The sequence below is a fragment of the Aythya marila genome (genome assembly GCF_965140915.1).
Source record: "Aythya marila genome assembly, chromosome: 8".
NCBI lineage: Eukaryota > Metazoa > Chordata > Aves > Anseriformes > Anatidae > Aythya > Aythya marila.
The window spans coordinates 7,578,059-7,594,098 of NC_139049.1; the positions used below are offsets into that span (position 1 = coordinate 7,578,059).

The window sequence follows — 16,040 nt, forward strand, 5'->3', positions numbered from 1 at the left end:
AACTGTTGTTGGAATCTTGAGGTTGCCCTTATGTATCTAGAGAAATGGAAAATGCATCATTAAAATTTTCAGTCTTAGGTTTCATTAATTTTACGACTGTAAAATTGTCACCTACGTTTCCAAATGAAATGCTCTAATAAGGAAGACAGGTTTATGTGGTAAGCCTTTGTAGTTCTTCAGTTCAGACCACGCTTGAAGGTTTCTCACTCTTCCTTTAGGCAAATCCCTTAGAAGCAGAATGTTTCAATTTTACACATTTTGTGTCAATTTTCCAGACAGAAAAGTAGCCCCTAGACATTAGACATTTAGCTACGGAAAGGCAGTTTCCTTAGTTTTATTTGATTACTAGAAGTTAGATTCCTGCTGATAGTTCAGGACTGTTAGTGGTTACCTGACTATTTGACAGAAAACATTTCCTTTCCTTTATTTAACCTTTGACTCATGAATGTAAAAGTTTTATCAGAGCTATAGTAGAAGCACAAGTGAGGTGGAAGTCTACTTACTGCAACAAGGGTTATGCGTGACTTTGAATAAAAGTCTGAGCTCCTGCCTTGTGGCTCATTTGGATTAAAAGAAAATGCTAAGTATGTTTCTAATTAGCCATGAAATATCTTGTGCTCGTGTTCTCATGACAGGCAGTGGCTGTACTCTTAAATAAAGACCACTGTATTCTAAACCAGGAAATACATGTCTTTTAAAACAATACTGCTTATGTCTTGATATTTTATCTTATTGTGGGAATAATCTTTTGTGGCAACTTCATAAGAATATGAAGTTGATATATGTTTGTCTTATATGTTTGTTTCTCGAAAGAGTACTGGTTGTAACATGCAGTCTGCAAAGACAATGTGTGTAATTAAAAAAAACACACAACACTCAATAAACCAATGATGGTTTCGTAGTTTAAGAAACTAAATTATTTTTATTTGAAGCTTGCACTTCCAAATACATTAAAGCCCTGTTGTTCCTCAGTTTTATCGACTGCAAAGGGGCTTCACTGATAACCTTTTGACATTTTTTAAGACAGCTAATTCATTATAAAATAGAACAATCATAAATAATTTTATGAATGTGTGCGACAGTAATGTCTTACTAGAAACAGACTTTAATTTTGATTTTATCCACTGTTAAGGTACATGTTAGTGTGACAGTTCTGAGTTAGCAGTAATATATTACAGGTCTCCTCTATTAACTTCAGCAATTCTAAAGCCATTTTTGCAGAGAGTGCATTTCTGTACTGACGTGCTTGAAAAAAATAGTTGCTCAACTTAACAGATGTCACTGGATATTTTGACTTTTCCGTACATAGGCTTGTTCTACTGTGCTAAATAAAGATTAACTAATTTTTGCAAGTTTTGCCAACACAACAAGCTGAGAAGATTCCTTTACCCGTAATGCTTCTGTTCTGTCACGCACACAAGTCCCGTATACAGCACTTTATCCAATGCTATATACTTACTGGATAAAGATGTAAAGCTTAAATCATGGGAATGTTTATCTATGAATAAATCTATTTACTAGAGTAGTCCAAATAAGTTAATGGGATTATTAATACAAGTGCTTGCAAAACCAGCCTGTGATATAACAGGAAAAGAATGTTGCTTGACAGCCATGAAGATGTTTCAAAATGAAACGAGCTTATATTTGGTCTTTGCGTCGAGAATCTGAAATCCCTCCTGACTGATAGCTGTCTGAATTATGAACAAACACAATCTGTGTTTGTTTACTTTTAAAAGCAGAGATGCATTGTGTACACACATACAAACACAAGCTTTATTGTTTGCAAACAACAAATGTAGCAATTCTTTGTTGTACTGAAATAATAGCAATTAGTAAATACATAAAAGAAAAATATGAAGAACTTATTTGCTTTGCATTAGGTCTTCATAATTTTTTTACAGTATAAACAACATAATTGAAATCATTGACATAAACTTTTGCAGTTGAACTATGCTTGCGAAGAGCTGAAGACGTGGGAGAAAAAAACAGGACAGATTTTGGTGGTCTTTGGTTTCATGCCATAGAATGTAATGGAGCACTTGTTTTGATTGGTCTTAATTTTTCAGGTTTAAATGGCATGTTGAAATTATATTAACCTCATATCTGTGGTTATGAAGCTGAAAGCAATCCTTTTCCCAGTCTTTCAGCTCAAAAAGGAAACTGGCATTTTTAAAGGATGTTCAAGTAGTCTGTTTTTACAATGTATTTCTTTGTGGTTTTGTTACATGGAGACATGGCAGTGCATCATCAACCTGATTTTGCCAAGGGAAAGAGTTCTTGTATTGAGTACTCTGGTCAGCATGGTGTAACCGTATGAAAGAAAAATCTTCCCTGGCTTTGTGCTCAGGTTTATTAATTTCAAATAATGAATTTGACCTTGTTGGGCATATATTCTAAAACTTGCATTTAGTTTTTCTTTTCAAAGTAAGAGGGGAGCTGAGATCATAGATATAAGAAAGAAATATGGTTAATGTTTTATCGAAGTAGGAGCATTTATTTTTATAGCATGCTGTTCATAAATGCTCATTATGAAAAATGAATGATCAGATAAGATTTTACAATATTCTACAGCAGAAAGAAATATGCTTGGGTAATATAGACTGCTACTGCTGAGGTCATGGCAAAACACTGGAAAGTTTTTAGATAATGTCAACTACTTGTGTCCAGTGTTATGAAAGTATTTTGCAATTTAAACCTTGTACCTTGGACAAAACGCTTGAACTGTGTCCTGACCTCTGCTGCAGTTCGAAACTGATAGAATTGTTTGGTGGATCTGACTTCTGCAGTTTTATTTTCCTGTCCAAGATAAAGTTAATGTGATTCCGGAAGGTAATAGAACAGGAGTCTGAGCTGGAGTATAACTCCAAGATGAGTTGATTTAGGAGCTGTTGCAGTGAGTATTTCACAGGGGTGTGTAGCAGGCCCGTAAGCAGTAAGTGGCCACGTGAAGTAAATGTTATGATTATATACAAATATTCTGAAAAGCAGATTCAGTAATGTCACACTTGAACTCCTGTCAACAATACCAAGTGTTAGAAATGTCTGTGAGCTTAAAGAGATTGATCGACTTTCAATAATTAGCCAGTACACTGTATGGTAAAGTGTGATAAAGATATTAATGCACTGGCTTAAAGATGTTGTTGCCTCTGTGTCCGTTTGCGTTTTCAAGAGTAAATTTGTGATGGTTCTGATGATGGTGATTATTATATATATTTTTAAAGAACCAGGAGTTAGGCATTTATAAAGATAGCAGAGTCAGACTGCTATAAAATGCTTAACTATAACCATGCTGCCAAATCAGATTTCTGCTATTCTCTTTCTCTGCTGTAAGAACTGGAGTCTATTTCTAAAGCCTGGGCATCTGCTTACTGAGAACAGAGCTGTTAGAAAAAAACACTCTGCTCTTCATTCTTCACTCTGCTCACTGGGCAGGAGTAGCCTTGGCTTCTGAACCAACCCCTAGCAGCTTTCCCTTTCCTGTAGGGGAAAGCGTTTAGGTTGTGCATACTGGGCTCCTCAGTTGCAATTAGCCTAACGTTTCCTGAAGTACATTTTTGTCATTTCAAGTTATACCCACAGCATGCATTACAGCTTTTAAAAATGCATCGGAATTATGTCCATGGATTTACACTGTGCTGAACAACAACCAAATATGTAGTATTGTTACGTATGGGTATAAAATGTAATAAAAAAAAATTCACCCCTGCCAAATCATGAACAACTAGTATTATACTATTCATGGTAATGTCCTTTGTATTTGTGATAAAATTCTTAGAGAAAAAAAAAAAAAAAAAAGTCTTATTACTTCTGGATCAAATGCTTGCGTAGTTATTACGTGGTTCTGTAGCATGCTGTCTCTGTTGATGTCTCAGCTAAAGGTAACCATTCTGTAAATAGATTACAAAAAATAGAAATGATGGCACTGTGTTTGGGTTTCTCTTCTCATGTTCTTCAGTTATGTTATATTTATCTTGGATTCTGCTTAACTGATTGGGAATGTTGCGCATATATGGGCTGTGGACTTGTGTGAAGTCTGGTAATTACTCATGTGTTGGTGTGCTGTGAGCTGTTGGTGAAGGCTCACAGTTTTAGAATTTGCTTCTATGTATAGGAATGACTTTATTGGGAGACCAATCTTCTTGTCTATGATGTGACATCTGTGGTATTCTTTAGCAGTGCACAACTTGTCAAGTATGGGGTACTGGCTCAGCCCAGGTAAAAAGGTTTTCAGTCTTCAAGGAAGCAGCAGTTGGGGCAGTCTGGCCAGGTACAACAGAGTGCAGCATCTCAAAACTGCAAATAAAGTTGCAAACAAAGCTACTGAAACTTGTAACGTTAAAAGGTAGTGGGAATGTGATTTGAAACTGTCTGACAATGCTTAAAGTGAGCTCTTATGCATTTAGAATAACGAGAAGCAAAAATATGAGCCAGTAGTCTACATTTATGTGGAACTTCAAATTGCTGTACAGTTTATTGTGCAAAGTGAAGTGGTGTACTTAATGCATTTGAAGTATTCAGACATCAGCTTTATAACAAACAAAGCAAAACCAGAGACTTGCAAAATAGCTGTATGTTTAATAGATACAGTGTAAAGAATATAGCTTAGCAGAACTGTCTGTCAGTGATGCACCATCAAATTGAAATTCACGGAGAAAAGTTTTATATGCATTTTATTTGTATGTAGAAATAAAAGAAAAAAAGTACAAGTCACGTTAATTATAGTAGTATTTCATAAGCACTGGAAAAATACACCAATAATTTACTCAAATGTTTTTTTTTTTTCTTCCTCTTTTAGTTTCCTGCCCTGGTTTGAAGTATACTATAAACTCTTAAATACCCTGGCAGATTATTTGGCTAAAGAACAGGTAATTTTGCATATTCTGATTCTTTGTGTTAAAGATTTTCCTTGTAATAATAGTCACTATTTCAAGTGCTATAAAGGGATTCTACACTCTTTAAATCTTTTTAGTAACATTCAGAAGCAGGTCGTTAAATTCATTGTATTGAAATTCAAACAATCTGAATGTACAACCACCCCTATCGCTTGAACACCACATTAATCTTAAAAAGCTGCTGAGAATCTACCTTTATAAAGTGTCAGTCTTAGCATAAACAAGTCCTGGATGAAGTGTGAGCAAAGTGTCACATCACTGGAGAACTGTATGATGTATTGATTGTAAACTGTAGATCTCCAGAACTATCTGATTATCAGTTACAAACACTTTTTTTCAGAACTGCATAAAATATGATGTACTGTTTCACCCTTCATATTCACTAAGAACTACCTCTCGTAATTCTGTCATCTCAACTAGCAAGACAAAATTGCTTGCAACATTTGGTGAAGAATCCTGATAGTTTAGTTTGCATATTCATGAGCAATTAGACATATTCCAGGATTACACGGGAAGGGAAACATTGGCATCTGTTTCACTGAGAACATTAAACCCATACCTTTCTACCTTAACTATATTAAAGTAATAGATTGTAATTCGGGAGGAGGAGAGGGGGGCATCAGTAGTTGACTTTATGCTGTAGATTGGAAAAGATGACGTTTCAAGAATAGATGAACTGTACATTAAGCAATTATGGTGCATTATAGCAAATGCACTATATGATGACTTTTTTATGTAAAATGAAAATGCAGTAGGAAAGTTAGGTGTTAGTTGGGTTAGTTAAATGTATTCTCTATTTATGGTTTCATGAATGGTTTACTGAATCTTTAAATGGAACTTTTATCTTTGGCCCTATGTCGTGGTTCCGCTCGAGTGGGCAGCCGAGCTCCACCACAGCCGCTCTCTCACTCCCCCTCCTCAAAGAGGAATGGGGAGAAAATATGTGAAAAGGGCTCAAGGATTGAGATAAGGACGAGAAAATCACGCAATAATTATTGTAACGGGCAAAACAGACTCGGCATAAGGAGATAGTAAGATTTATTGCCTACAACTAACAAGCGAGAGAAGTGAGAAAACAAAGGAAAAAAAAAAAACAAAAGCACCTTCCCCCCCCATCCACCCTTTTCCACCTCCTCCCCCCGAGCGGCGCAGGGGAACGGGGAATGGGGGTTATGGTCAGTCTACAGCACTTCTTCTCTGCCGCTCCTTCTCGGTCACTCTCGTCCCCTGTGCTGTGGGGTCCCACCCACGGGATGCAGTCCTTGATGAACTGATCCGGCGTGGGCTTCCCACAGGCAGCAGCTCTTCCAGAACTGCTCCAGATATGGGTCCGTACCACGGGGTCCATCCCTCAGGAGAAAACTGCTCCAACCTGGCTCCCCTACGGGCAGCAGCTCCTGCCAGATCACCTGCTCCTGCGTGGGCTCCTCTCCACGGGCTACAGGTCTGGCCCGGAATCTGCTCTGGCAGGGGTCTTCCACAGGCGGCAGCCTCCGTCAGTGCAGGGCCACCTGCTCCACCGTGGTCTCCTCCACGGGCTGCAGCGTGGAACCCTGCTCCACCGTGGTACTCCATGGGCTGCAGGGGGACATCCTGCTTCACCATGGTCCTCACCACAGGCCGCAGGGGACTTCTGCTCCGGCGCCTGGAGCACCTCTCCCCCTCCTTCTACACTGACCTTGGTGCAAGGCTGTTCTCCCACTCCCTTGACTCTCCCGGCTGCTGTGTGGCGCAGCGTTTTTTCCCTGTCTTAAATATGCTCTCACAGAGGCGCAAAACAACATCGCTTATTGGCTCGGATCTGGAAAACAATGGGGCCCTTCCCAAACATGGGGCAGCTTCTAGATCTTTCTAACAGAAACCACCCCTATGGCTCCCTGCTACCAAAACCTTGCCACGTAAACCCACTACACCCTAACAGTAAAATGGTTATTAAGGTTGTATTTGGCAGAATTTTGGGGTAGGAATCATTTTCTCCTGTGCTTCCTGATCAGTAGTTCTGGCATTGCAGTTATTACTACAACCAATTTAAGATGCCAGGTTAAGTTTGTTGTGCTATATGCTGAGGAAATTGTTTTGATGAGTCAGAAAGCTTTAGTGGTGTACGGAAGTATTTTTGTTGTAATGTAAATTCATTAAATAAATATATATATTCTCATCTATATATAGCTTGATGTACTGTAAATGGTAATTATTCTGTATTATATGACAATTAATCACCTTTAAAAAATATTCCCTATAGGAAAATGACTCAAATGATTTGTTGAAATCACTGTATAGCCATCCTGTGCCAAAGGCAAATGCTTTAGTCAGTCTAAGTGTGGTAAGTATTCTCTGTATTATTCCTACTTCTGTTGTCTGCTACAAAGTAATAGCTATGGTTGAAACAAAAAAAAACCACCTTTGTAAACAGTAAACTTATATTGCTTCCTATAATTGACTGGCTTGGACAGCCTTTTTAACCTTTCATCTGTCCTATGCAGAGTAGAATTTGTCTCTGTCTGAAGTAGTTCTCTTAAAGTCAGTCATAAAGAAGCAAAAAATTGAGTTTTGCTCTATGGAAGAGAAAGTAAATAGCAGCGGGGTCTGGCAGTGCAGGAACTACTTCTTGTGCTTCCAGCTGTTTCATGTAGATAATTTTGGTTTCTCTTGCTGTGAATCATAAAAAAACAGAATTTGTGTTGTTGCTTCCCATGTCTGAGTAGGTAGACTTATAAGACTGGACACAAATCTATGCAAGCTGGCTTCTTTCCCATCTTCCAGAATGACTGCACACACAAGTAAATGTGCACAAATAACTACGACTCATTTGAGCTATCAAGTTGCAAGACACAGAAGTGATTTTTATAAAGTCTTCCCTTACATACTGAAAGATCATTAGATTATTTATTTTGACATTTCCTGTTACTTGTAATCCATTTAATTTAGAATTGAGCCCTGTACTTAAGTAAGAGCAGACTTTAGAAAGCTGTTTGGCCCTCTTAAGAGGGCATATATGAAATGGAGAGGCTTCCACTGCCAGTAGTTGCTTACCCTTGCTGCTTAAAACAGTGCTGCTTTTATTTTAATCTTTCAGATTTAAGTTTCCTTGCTATTCCATTTTTTCTAGTCTGTAGAGTCTGTATTTTTCTTCCTTGACCAGTACTAATCCAATATTTGTATTTAGAAGTCCTTCCAGTCTTGTGTGCTGTCTTTCACCAAAACAATATACTTGGTTTTAAAGCTACAGATTATTTTTTTTTGTTGCTTTTTTTTTTGTTGTTGTTGTTGCTGTCATACTGTTTTTAGGTTAATTTTCAGAAAGTAACAGAAATTAATTTTTTGTTTTCAGAACTACAAAATATCATTTTATACTAGTCTATAGCGCCCTTCAGTATACCAAATACTATTTTGCCATTGTTAATTGCAGTGTTATAACCAATTCTAATTTGGCAACCCTGAAATATTTTATAACATGCTTTGAAAATTCTCCTGTGTTCTGGTTTGACATAGAGAAATTTTAAAGATTATTTTTCTTTCATTTCTTGCAAAGTGTTGCTGCCTACTACTGTCAGTGTGCGTTTCATCTTGCATAGAGCTTGCCTACCTCAGAATGAATGTTGTGGTGAGCCTTGGAGGTTGTGGTGGATACAGCTGGCAATGCTGGGATGACAAATTGCTTGCAATAGAGTTCGTGCTTGCTGGTTGTATCTATATTATGTAATGTTTGATTTTTATTTTTTTCTCTCACCTGTCTCTTGTTCCCAGTAGTTTGTTCCATTAAAGACTTTTGTAATCTTTTTAACTGAAGAATGATCATCTAAATGCAGGCCCTTTGCCAAATACTTGGCTGCAGGTACAGTTGAGCAAATACCGTAGGTTCAGACAGGGAAGAGCAGGAAGGAGTAGATTACCCTGAAACAGAATGGTTTTTTTTTTGATCTACAGGCATCTGTGTTTTCATAATGCTCAGTGCTGCAGGGAGTAGGGAAATCTTTATGGCCACTGGCAATTCTAACTTTCTGTGTCTACTTTTTATATTGACGTCCCTATCTGTCTCCTTGTATATTGGATAAATAGGGTAGACTGGAACAGTCAGTGGTAATAGACTTAAAAAGAAGCTCTGGTCTGAAAAATAATTGTAGAAATGACACCATGAGGTTGCCTTTCATTGTGCCGGGATGAGTCTAGTTCAAATTTCATGACGCAGAATTAAAAAGATTCTTCCTTCCCATTTACTCAGATATGCAGGGTAAGGCTCCTGGACATTGAAGTGGGGTTTAAATAGCAGACCACAATAGTAGTTACGATTACGTGTATATAGTCATGCATAAGTTATGCATGATTGTACTGGTATCCGGATACATGGTATTTCCCAGTAATTCTTGCTAAGGAGGACACCAAAATGACTTGGTCCAGTTGAGGACCATGTTCTCTTCTCACTGTGCATTCTTAGTAACAAATACTCTGCAGCTGAGATTTGCAATGAAACCAGAGCTTAAATATCATTTGGTTCACTTTTATTTTACCCATGGAGGGCCAGTACAAGTGCTTTTTCTTTTGTTGGAAAAGCTAGCTAAGTCAAGTCTGAATTCAAATAGGGGAGAAATATAAAAAATAAAACATATTTTCAGCCAATATTTTCAACTTGGAAAACAGTAGAGTCAGCTTTGGTCTATTTGTTGAAAAGCTAAAAAGTCAATTGTTCAATGTTTCTCTCATGTTGCCTAAGAACCAAGAGATGATTTTTGCAAGTCAGCAAGTTTTGAAAAAACAGCCTTGTCTTGTATCGGTGAGTTTAAAAGGCGCTATCTAAAACCTATTGCAATTAAAGAAATAATTACTTGCTATAGGGTATCTCTTTTGATTTCAGGCTTATTTATACCTGTCCTTTGGGAAATTTTGCTGTTGTCTATAGCCTAGAAAAGCAGTATATTAACGTACCTATTATTAACGTACCTAATATTAACGTACCTATTCTGTTTAAATCAGTCTAATTTCAGAGCTATGTGTGTGTCGTAATCCTTTCATCAAAAAACCCACAGCCAACATCAAACTCTTAAACTGATGAACAAAACTTGAATTTTCTAGTGTCCCTTTTTACAGAAAACTTTTTACAGGACAGCAGCTGTTAATTTAGTATCTCTTCCAAAGTCATACTTCCTAAGGGAGTTCACAAAGATGTGCAAGGACTCCATACCACGTTATTTTTGCTGCTTTATGACTCTTAATGACTGCAGTAATGCCTCTTTGCCTCTCATAGTTCTAACTTCCTTTTCTGTTTAATGAGTGAAATATTACTACTTTGTTAATTATAAGTAATTGCTTTTCAAAGTTATTAAATTAATTACTCAGAAAATCTTTTGTTAAATTTTCTGTGACCTTATTATGTATAGGAAATAATTTTCTGTTTTCACCAGACTTATTAAGAATGTAAGCATTGCATTAATCTGAATATTTTCCTATTCCTGACTAGAGAAAAAAGTCGTAAATGTTTTTTCTCTGTTGAAGCAAAACAATATATTGGAATATTAATTGTGCAAATGCTATGATGTTTATGGGATGCCTTTTTTAAACCAGTCTTTTTTATTTTTTTTACTATTACTTTTTATTTAACTCTTGCCAGAAGACTTTTTTTTTTTTTTCCTGTGGAGAAAGTTTTAGATTAAATGCATCAAGCTGGTTTAATAAGAGCCTCCTACACAGAGTTGATAGAATTAATAAATACATTTTTTTCTTGCTTGAACAAAAGACACAATATCTTACTTAATGTTTTAGTGTATGCTTTTCAAGTTTGACTTGAAAATGGACTGTTTGTGTTAAAAATCGTCATACAGCAGTGCACAGCTTAAGGAAAACAGATCAAGAAAAATGAAAAAAAAACATTAAAAGTAACAGAAGATAAAAATTCAATAATTATCACATTTGCTTAGTATGCACTTAAGGTTTTTTGTCCTTCAAGATTTAGACTAATTATGCAAAAACGTCTTAAAATTACTGAACTAAATCCATGTTTGATAGCTACTAAGAGCACTGGATTAATGAGAATAATTTAAATTACATCTGTTTTCAGTTTAATCTATTTTATATTTACATTCTGAATGGCCTCAAACTAAGATTCTAAAATTACTAATGTATTTCATAAATGATTGTGGAATGTCAAGCTGTCAGACCTTGGATTTCTGTTAGCACATTTTTGATTCAAAGATGTTTGGAAAGAGATAAGAACATATATTTAGTAATAATATTTCTATTCTATTTAATTTTTATGTAAATGATTTTTTCTTACCCATTCTAAATTTACATTTTGTCCGTTAACATTTTTTTTTTGTATTTGCAACTTTAAAATCAATGCTTAAGCTAATCAATGCTGTTCTCAGGCTTGACTTAACATTTAAAGCTGTTTTAATTTTAGTGTTATTTCAAAACTGCAGCACAGTGATTTGTTCCCTTGGTTTGTCTGCTATGCTAACCTAGAGATTGTCATTTCATGTTCTGGTCTGCTTAATTCTTTGTCTAGTAGTGGTAAGAATACTGTTGGAAAAATGGCTATTTGCTTAAACAATGATGGGGTTGGAAATCCTAAATGCTGGAATGCTGGATTTTTAAAGAAATATTTTTTTGTTTGCTGTGTACATAAATTATTAATTATTTTTCCCCATTGATTAGCACTCGTATTTCATTACTCCTGATATAACTGGATTGCCAACAATCCCTGAAAGCGTAAGTATGCAGTTTCTTTTTTAAATATTTAGGAGAAGTATAAATCTCATTCTGTGGATAGGGCTGAACTCTGCTTTTATCAATAGGAGATTTATTTTTTTTCTAGGACTGTTTTCAGAATATGATTAATGTATATTATTATAACCTTTAGCTAGTAAGGTTACTGTTTCATTCATTGTTAACCAATATGAAAGCATTATACAGGGTATTTTAGAGCACCACTATGTCTGCCTTTTGTTCATAGCTACTGTTTGTTTGCATTTATGAGGATTATATATGCAAAACATATTCTACTACTAAAACATATTCTGCAGCTAGTGTTGTTTGAATACCTGCCCTTTAAACAGTGCATTACTAAGCTGCAAATTCATCTATCAAGACATGCAGTTTATTTTTTTTGTGTAAGAAGGCATGGTTTCTGGCTTTCTGAAAACACACTGTACCTGCTTGCATTTGGGTGGTAACCATACACCAGTCACAGGTATTATTGTTACTTTTTTAATGAAGATTTGCATTCGGTGGCTGATAAATCCTCGATGGTGCTGCCAGCAGATTCCAAATGCAAAATGTCAAACCCTGTCCTCTATAGTGTGTTTAGGTAGAAGCTACTTAATTAGGTGTTATCCAACTTTCTGCTTTTCCAGTTTTGCATTGTCTGGAATTGAATATGGTTATCTAGATTTGCATTTTTACACTTGGACACAGTGACTTCCTCCCAAAAGCTAAACGGTTCGGTAGCTGCGATGGGGTCGCCGTAGTACAGCACCACACCGTCCCTGGGGTGCAGGTGGGACAGGCAGGGAAGGGCAGCAGAGGAGCCACGTGAGGACAGGCTGGGAAAACCCAAACCCAAGAGGAGCATGAGGCTGCACCTAGCAGCGAGGAGGGGGCAGCTCAGGCTTGGGCTGAGTGGAGATGCGTGGCCTCTGTTGCAACCCAGACAACTACAGGAAGGTGCTGGATTGAGAAGAGAGGACCCATATTGCAAGGGCTCTTGGGGCAGGACAGGGATTCATTTGCAGCTGTTTATTTTCATTGGTTTCACCCCATAGACTGAATTCTTCTATGTGTAAAAAATCTCTTATTCAAACTCATTATTTGGGCTTCTACTAAAGCATAGCTTTAGGGATTAGGAGGTGTTTTATATGTTCATCTTGAAGAAAATGGGGGAAGGTTTCACTTTGAGTCTCTGGCTGATCAAAGATCTTACAGTGGTGTTGCTGTGGATTTATTCTGCTGATTCCGTGGGAGAAAGGAAAAGTAAATATCAAGGTGCCTTCCTATACTTATTTTGTACTCTGCTTATGGAAGTCCCATCCTTCCAGAATGATCAAAATGAATTGATACTAATGGAGGGTAGGACAAGTAGGCAGTTGAGATGTGGTAATTATAGTAAATCAGTAGTAAAATGGCTTTTCCTTGTTCTTTGTTGTAAGTTTTACAAACTTGAGGAGCAGTAACTTTACAGCTGTAATGCAGAAATAACTAACTGACTGCCTCCCAAAGCCACATTGGTCTGTACAAGATTGCAGACTTTTTTACCACAGCTTTTGCAACACAGAATCAGCATATCATTATCAACTAAAATGTTAAAAGGTGTCCTAGATAAGTTGGACTCAAATTATTGTGGTGCATCAGCCGCTGACAATCAGTTAAAGGTAGCACTTGAAGGACCACAGTTTCTTTCTAAATGCTGTGTTTGTAGCGTTAAAGCTCTCGCTTTCATCTCTTCCAAAAGTTTATGCGGCACGGACCAAGAATAACTCCGTACTCCACGGCTTTGAATTAATAATCCATTTGTGAATTTATGTGAAAGCGGTTCAGTCATTGGATCTTCTGTCATTTCTTTTCAGTAACTTTTTCACTTAATATTGAAATGCATCCAGAAAGGAGGTCAATGTTCTGATCATCACCCAGCCTTTCACTAAGGCTAGGTTTTGCCTCAGTCCCTCTTTGTATGGATCCAGCAGGGCAGCTGCTCAGCAGCAGCTCAGATCCACGCTGCAATCCCGACCGTGGAGGGCAGCGAGCCGGGGGTGCTGCAGGCCACAGCCGCCTCCCGGCCCCGTGGCACAGGAGTGCTCACGCTCCCCTCTTGCCTTGACCCTGCTCATCGTACCCACGCTGGTTTTTGGGGCTGTAATCCCGTGCTGCCCTGTGTCGACACCACCTCTGTGTTTGAACTGTGAATAAGAGGTGCTGGTGGCTTTACTTTTCATTAAACCCCATAGAGGTAGACCCAATACCTTCTAACAGGGCTTCGGGTTGTTGTTGCCATTTTTTTTCCCCTCCCAGCAAGCTGGTTTGCTGGACTTGAAGTAGAATAAAATGTGTTGACTTCAGGAGAGCAGGCAAAAATATTACAGTTTTATTCTCATAACTATGATAGAACAGTTATTGCTGTGGTGGGGGATCTCTTCCTGGGTTGAAGTAATGGTTATCTTAATAGCATATGTGGCTACTGATATATATTTCTTATTTCTTCAGATTCAGAAATAATATAAATTGTAATACAGAAGCATAATCAAATAAGCAAAATAATAATAACTTACACCAAAGTTAGTTTTCCATTGGTTTTAACACTCAGTCAATTACTTTTAGAGCATTTAAATTTTAATGCAAAGTCATATTTTTAATATATATATATATGGTTTTATTTAAACCTACTAATTCTACTAATTGGTCAAAATTTTTGTAAATAATATGTGAATGTTCCACTTAGCCAACAGTGCTGCTATATTGTTAACATCTTCTTTATTTTAACAGAGAAACCTTACTGAATATTTTGTTGCTGTGGATGTGAACAACATGCTGCAACTTTATGCCAGTATGTTGCATGAGAGAAGAATCATTATTACCTCTAGCAAACTAAGCACTGTAAGTACTTCACACATCTCCTTTTAAGTAGAATATATTGAACATTTCACAAAATGACCTACAGACCTTTGTGGTTTTAGATATGTTCCATGTGTACTTATAAGACAATATCTACATACTTTTCTGATATATGGTTTTAGTCTGGCTCTTGAAGTACAAAAGTCTGATTTATATAAGACCTACTCAGATACATTAAGTCAGGTTAATTATTTTTCTTATCAGGAGATGAGAGTTCTTTAACTCTCCTGAGTTCATTTCTGTGCCTTCTAACCTAAAAAGAATTCTTAAGGGCTATTATAAGATCTTTATTATTCACTTGTGGCTTATTCCATTGGAGCTACTTGAAAGAAATCAAGGGGGCATAATAATAGCTGCTATCCTAACCTGGTAATAGGTGGATTCATCTTTGTTAGAGTGGTTTGGGAGTGCATACTGTAATAGCTCTGATTTGGAGCAGCTCTTCAGACTTATAATAGCGTACAACTCGAAATAGCTGCTGCTGCTTTTTTTTTTTTTTTTTTTTTTATTAAAGGTTTGAGGGTACTGTCCACATTTTTTTTTAATGCCTGCTTTAGGCTTAATAAGAGTGTTGCATTTCATTTTGAAAGTATATCTAAATATTCAGGCATTATTCTGTTTTACTATTTGCAGAGTCTTATGTGGCTTTAAAATACCCTGTATTTTGAATATATTCACAAGAATATACTTTGCATTAGTATGAGACTGTCACTTTATAACCAACTTTTGTCATAGAGTATACTTGTACACAATCCTTAACCTGTTGTGCTCAGTCATTAAAAATACTGTAATTTATATTTTTCAAAAGTACCTCATAAAACATGTTTTTTAATACTGTTTCTGTCGTGGAAAGTCAATGTTCTTTTCCTGAACATGGCTCATTCTTCTACCAAATAAATGAACAGTTATTATCAACACACAGGGACAAGGTTGGATATAGTACTAAAAACTAACATTTTCAAAAACTTGTAGGTGCTAATTTCCAATATATACGTGTGGTATGTGTGTATATAAGGAGTGAAAATTTTTGGACTACTTATAGTGGATAAAATCACTTTAAATTCTTTTGAGTTGTATAACTATTTTAATATTATTTTATTTTATTTTATTTTATTTTATTTTATTTTATTTTATTTTATTTTATTTTATTTTATTTTATTTTATTTTATTTTATTTTATTTTATTTTATTTTATTTTATTATTTTTTCCAAAACACCACAATGTTAGGTCCCTCAATCTGTAATCACTGTTGTAGTGAGGGGATGCACAAGGCCAGTACCTCACCACGTGGTGATTTGCAGAATATGGAACTAAGTAAGTCTGTGATAATTAGAGAATGAAGGAAACCTGGGTCATATAAGCAGAGGCCAAATGATCAACTATAAAACCTAAAAAGCAGTGTGTGAATGAATATAATCAGTCTTCAAATTACTGGGCTATGATGTATTTTATTAGGCACCAAAGATTTTACTCTATTTTATGAAATTTCCATATTCTTTTTATTTTTTTTCTGTGGAACCGTCTAGTTGAAAATTTAGGCTTTACAATACA

At 36.3% G+C, this 16,040-nt stretch overlaps 1 protein-coding gene across 2 annotated transcripts in view; it reads left to right on the forward strand.

Annotated features, from left to right (window-relative positions):
* The window catches only part of DENND1B (DENN domain containing 1B), a 155,529-nt gene that overhangs the window by 68,305 nt on the left and 71,184 nt on the right, over positions 1-16,040 (forward strand). Inside the window, exons 6-10 of one of the 2 annotated variants that reach the window (XM_082766173.1) lie at positions 4,796-4,865; positions 7,135-7,215; positions 9,604-9,663; positions 11,541-11,594; positions 14,361-14,471. In XM_082766173.1, the coding sequence (XP_082622299.1) occupies positions 4,796-4,865; positions 7,135-7,215; positions 9,604-9,663; positions 11,541-11,594; positions 14,361-14,471 (376 nt within the window). The remainder of the gene's footprint in view (positions 1-4,795; positions 4,866-7,134; positions 7,216-9,603; positions 9,664-11,540; positions 11,595-14,360; positions 14,472-16,040) is intronic. The other variant, XM_082766174.1, reaches the window with a different exon arrangement.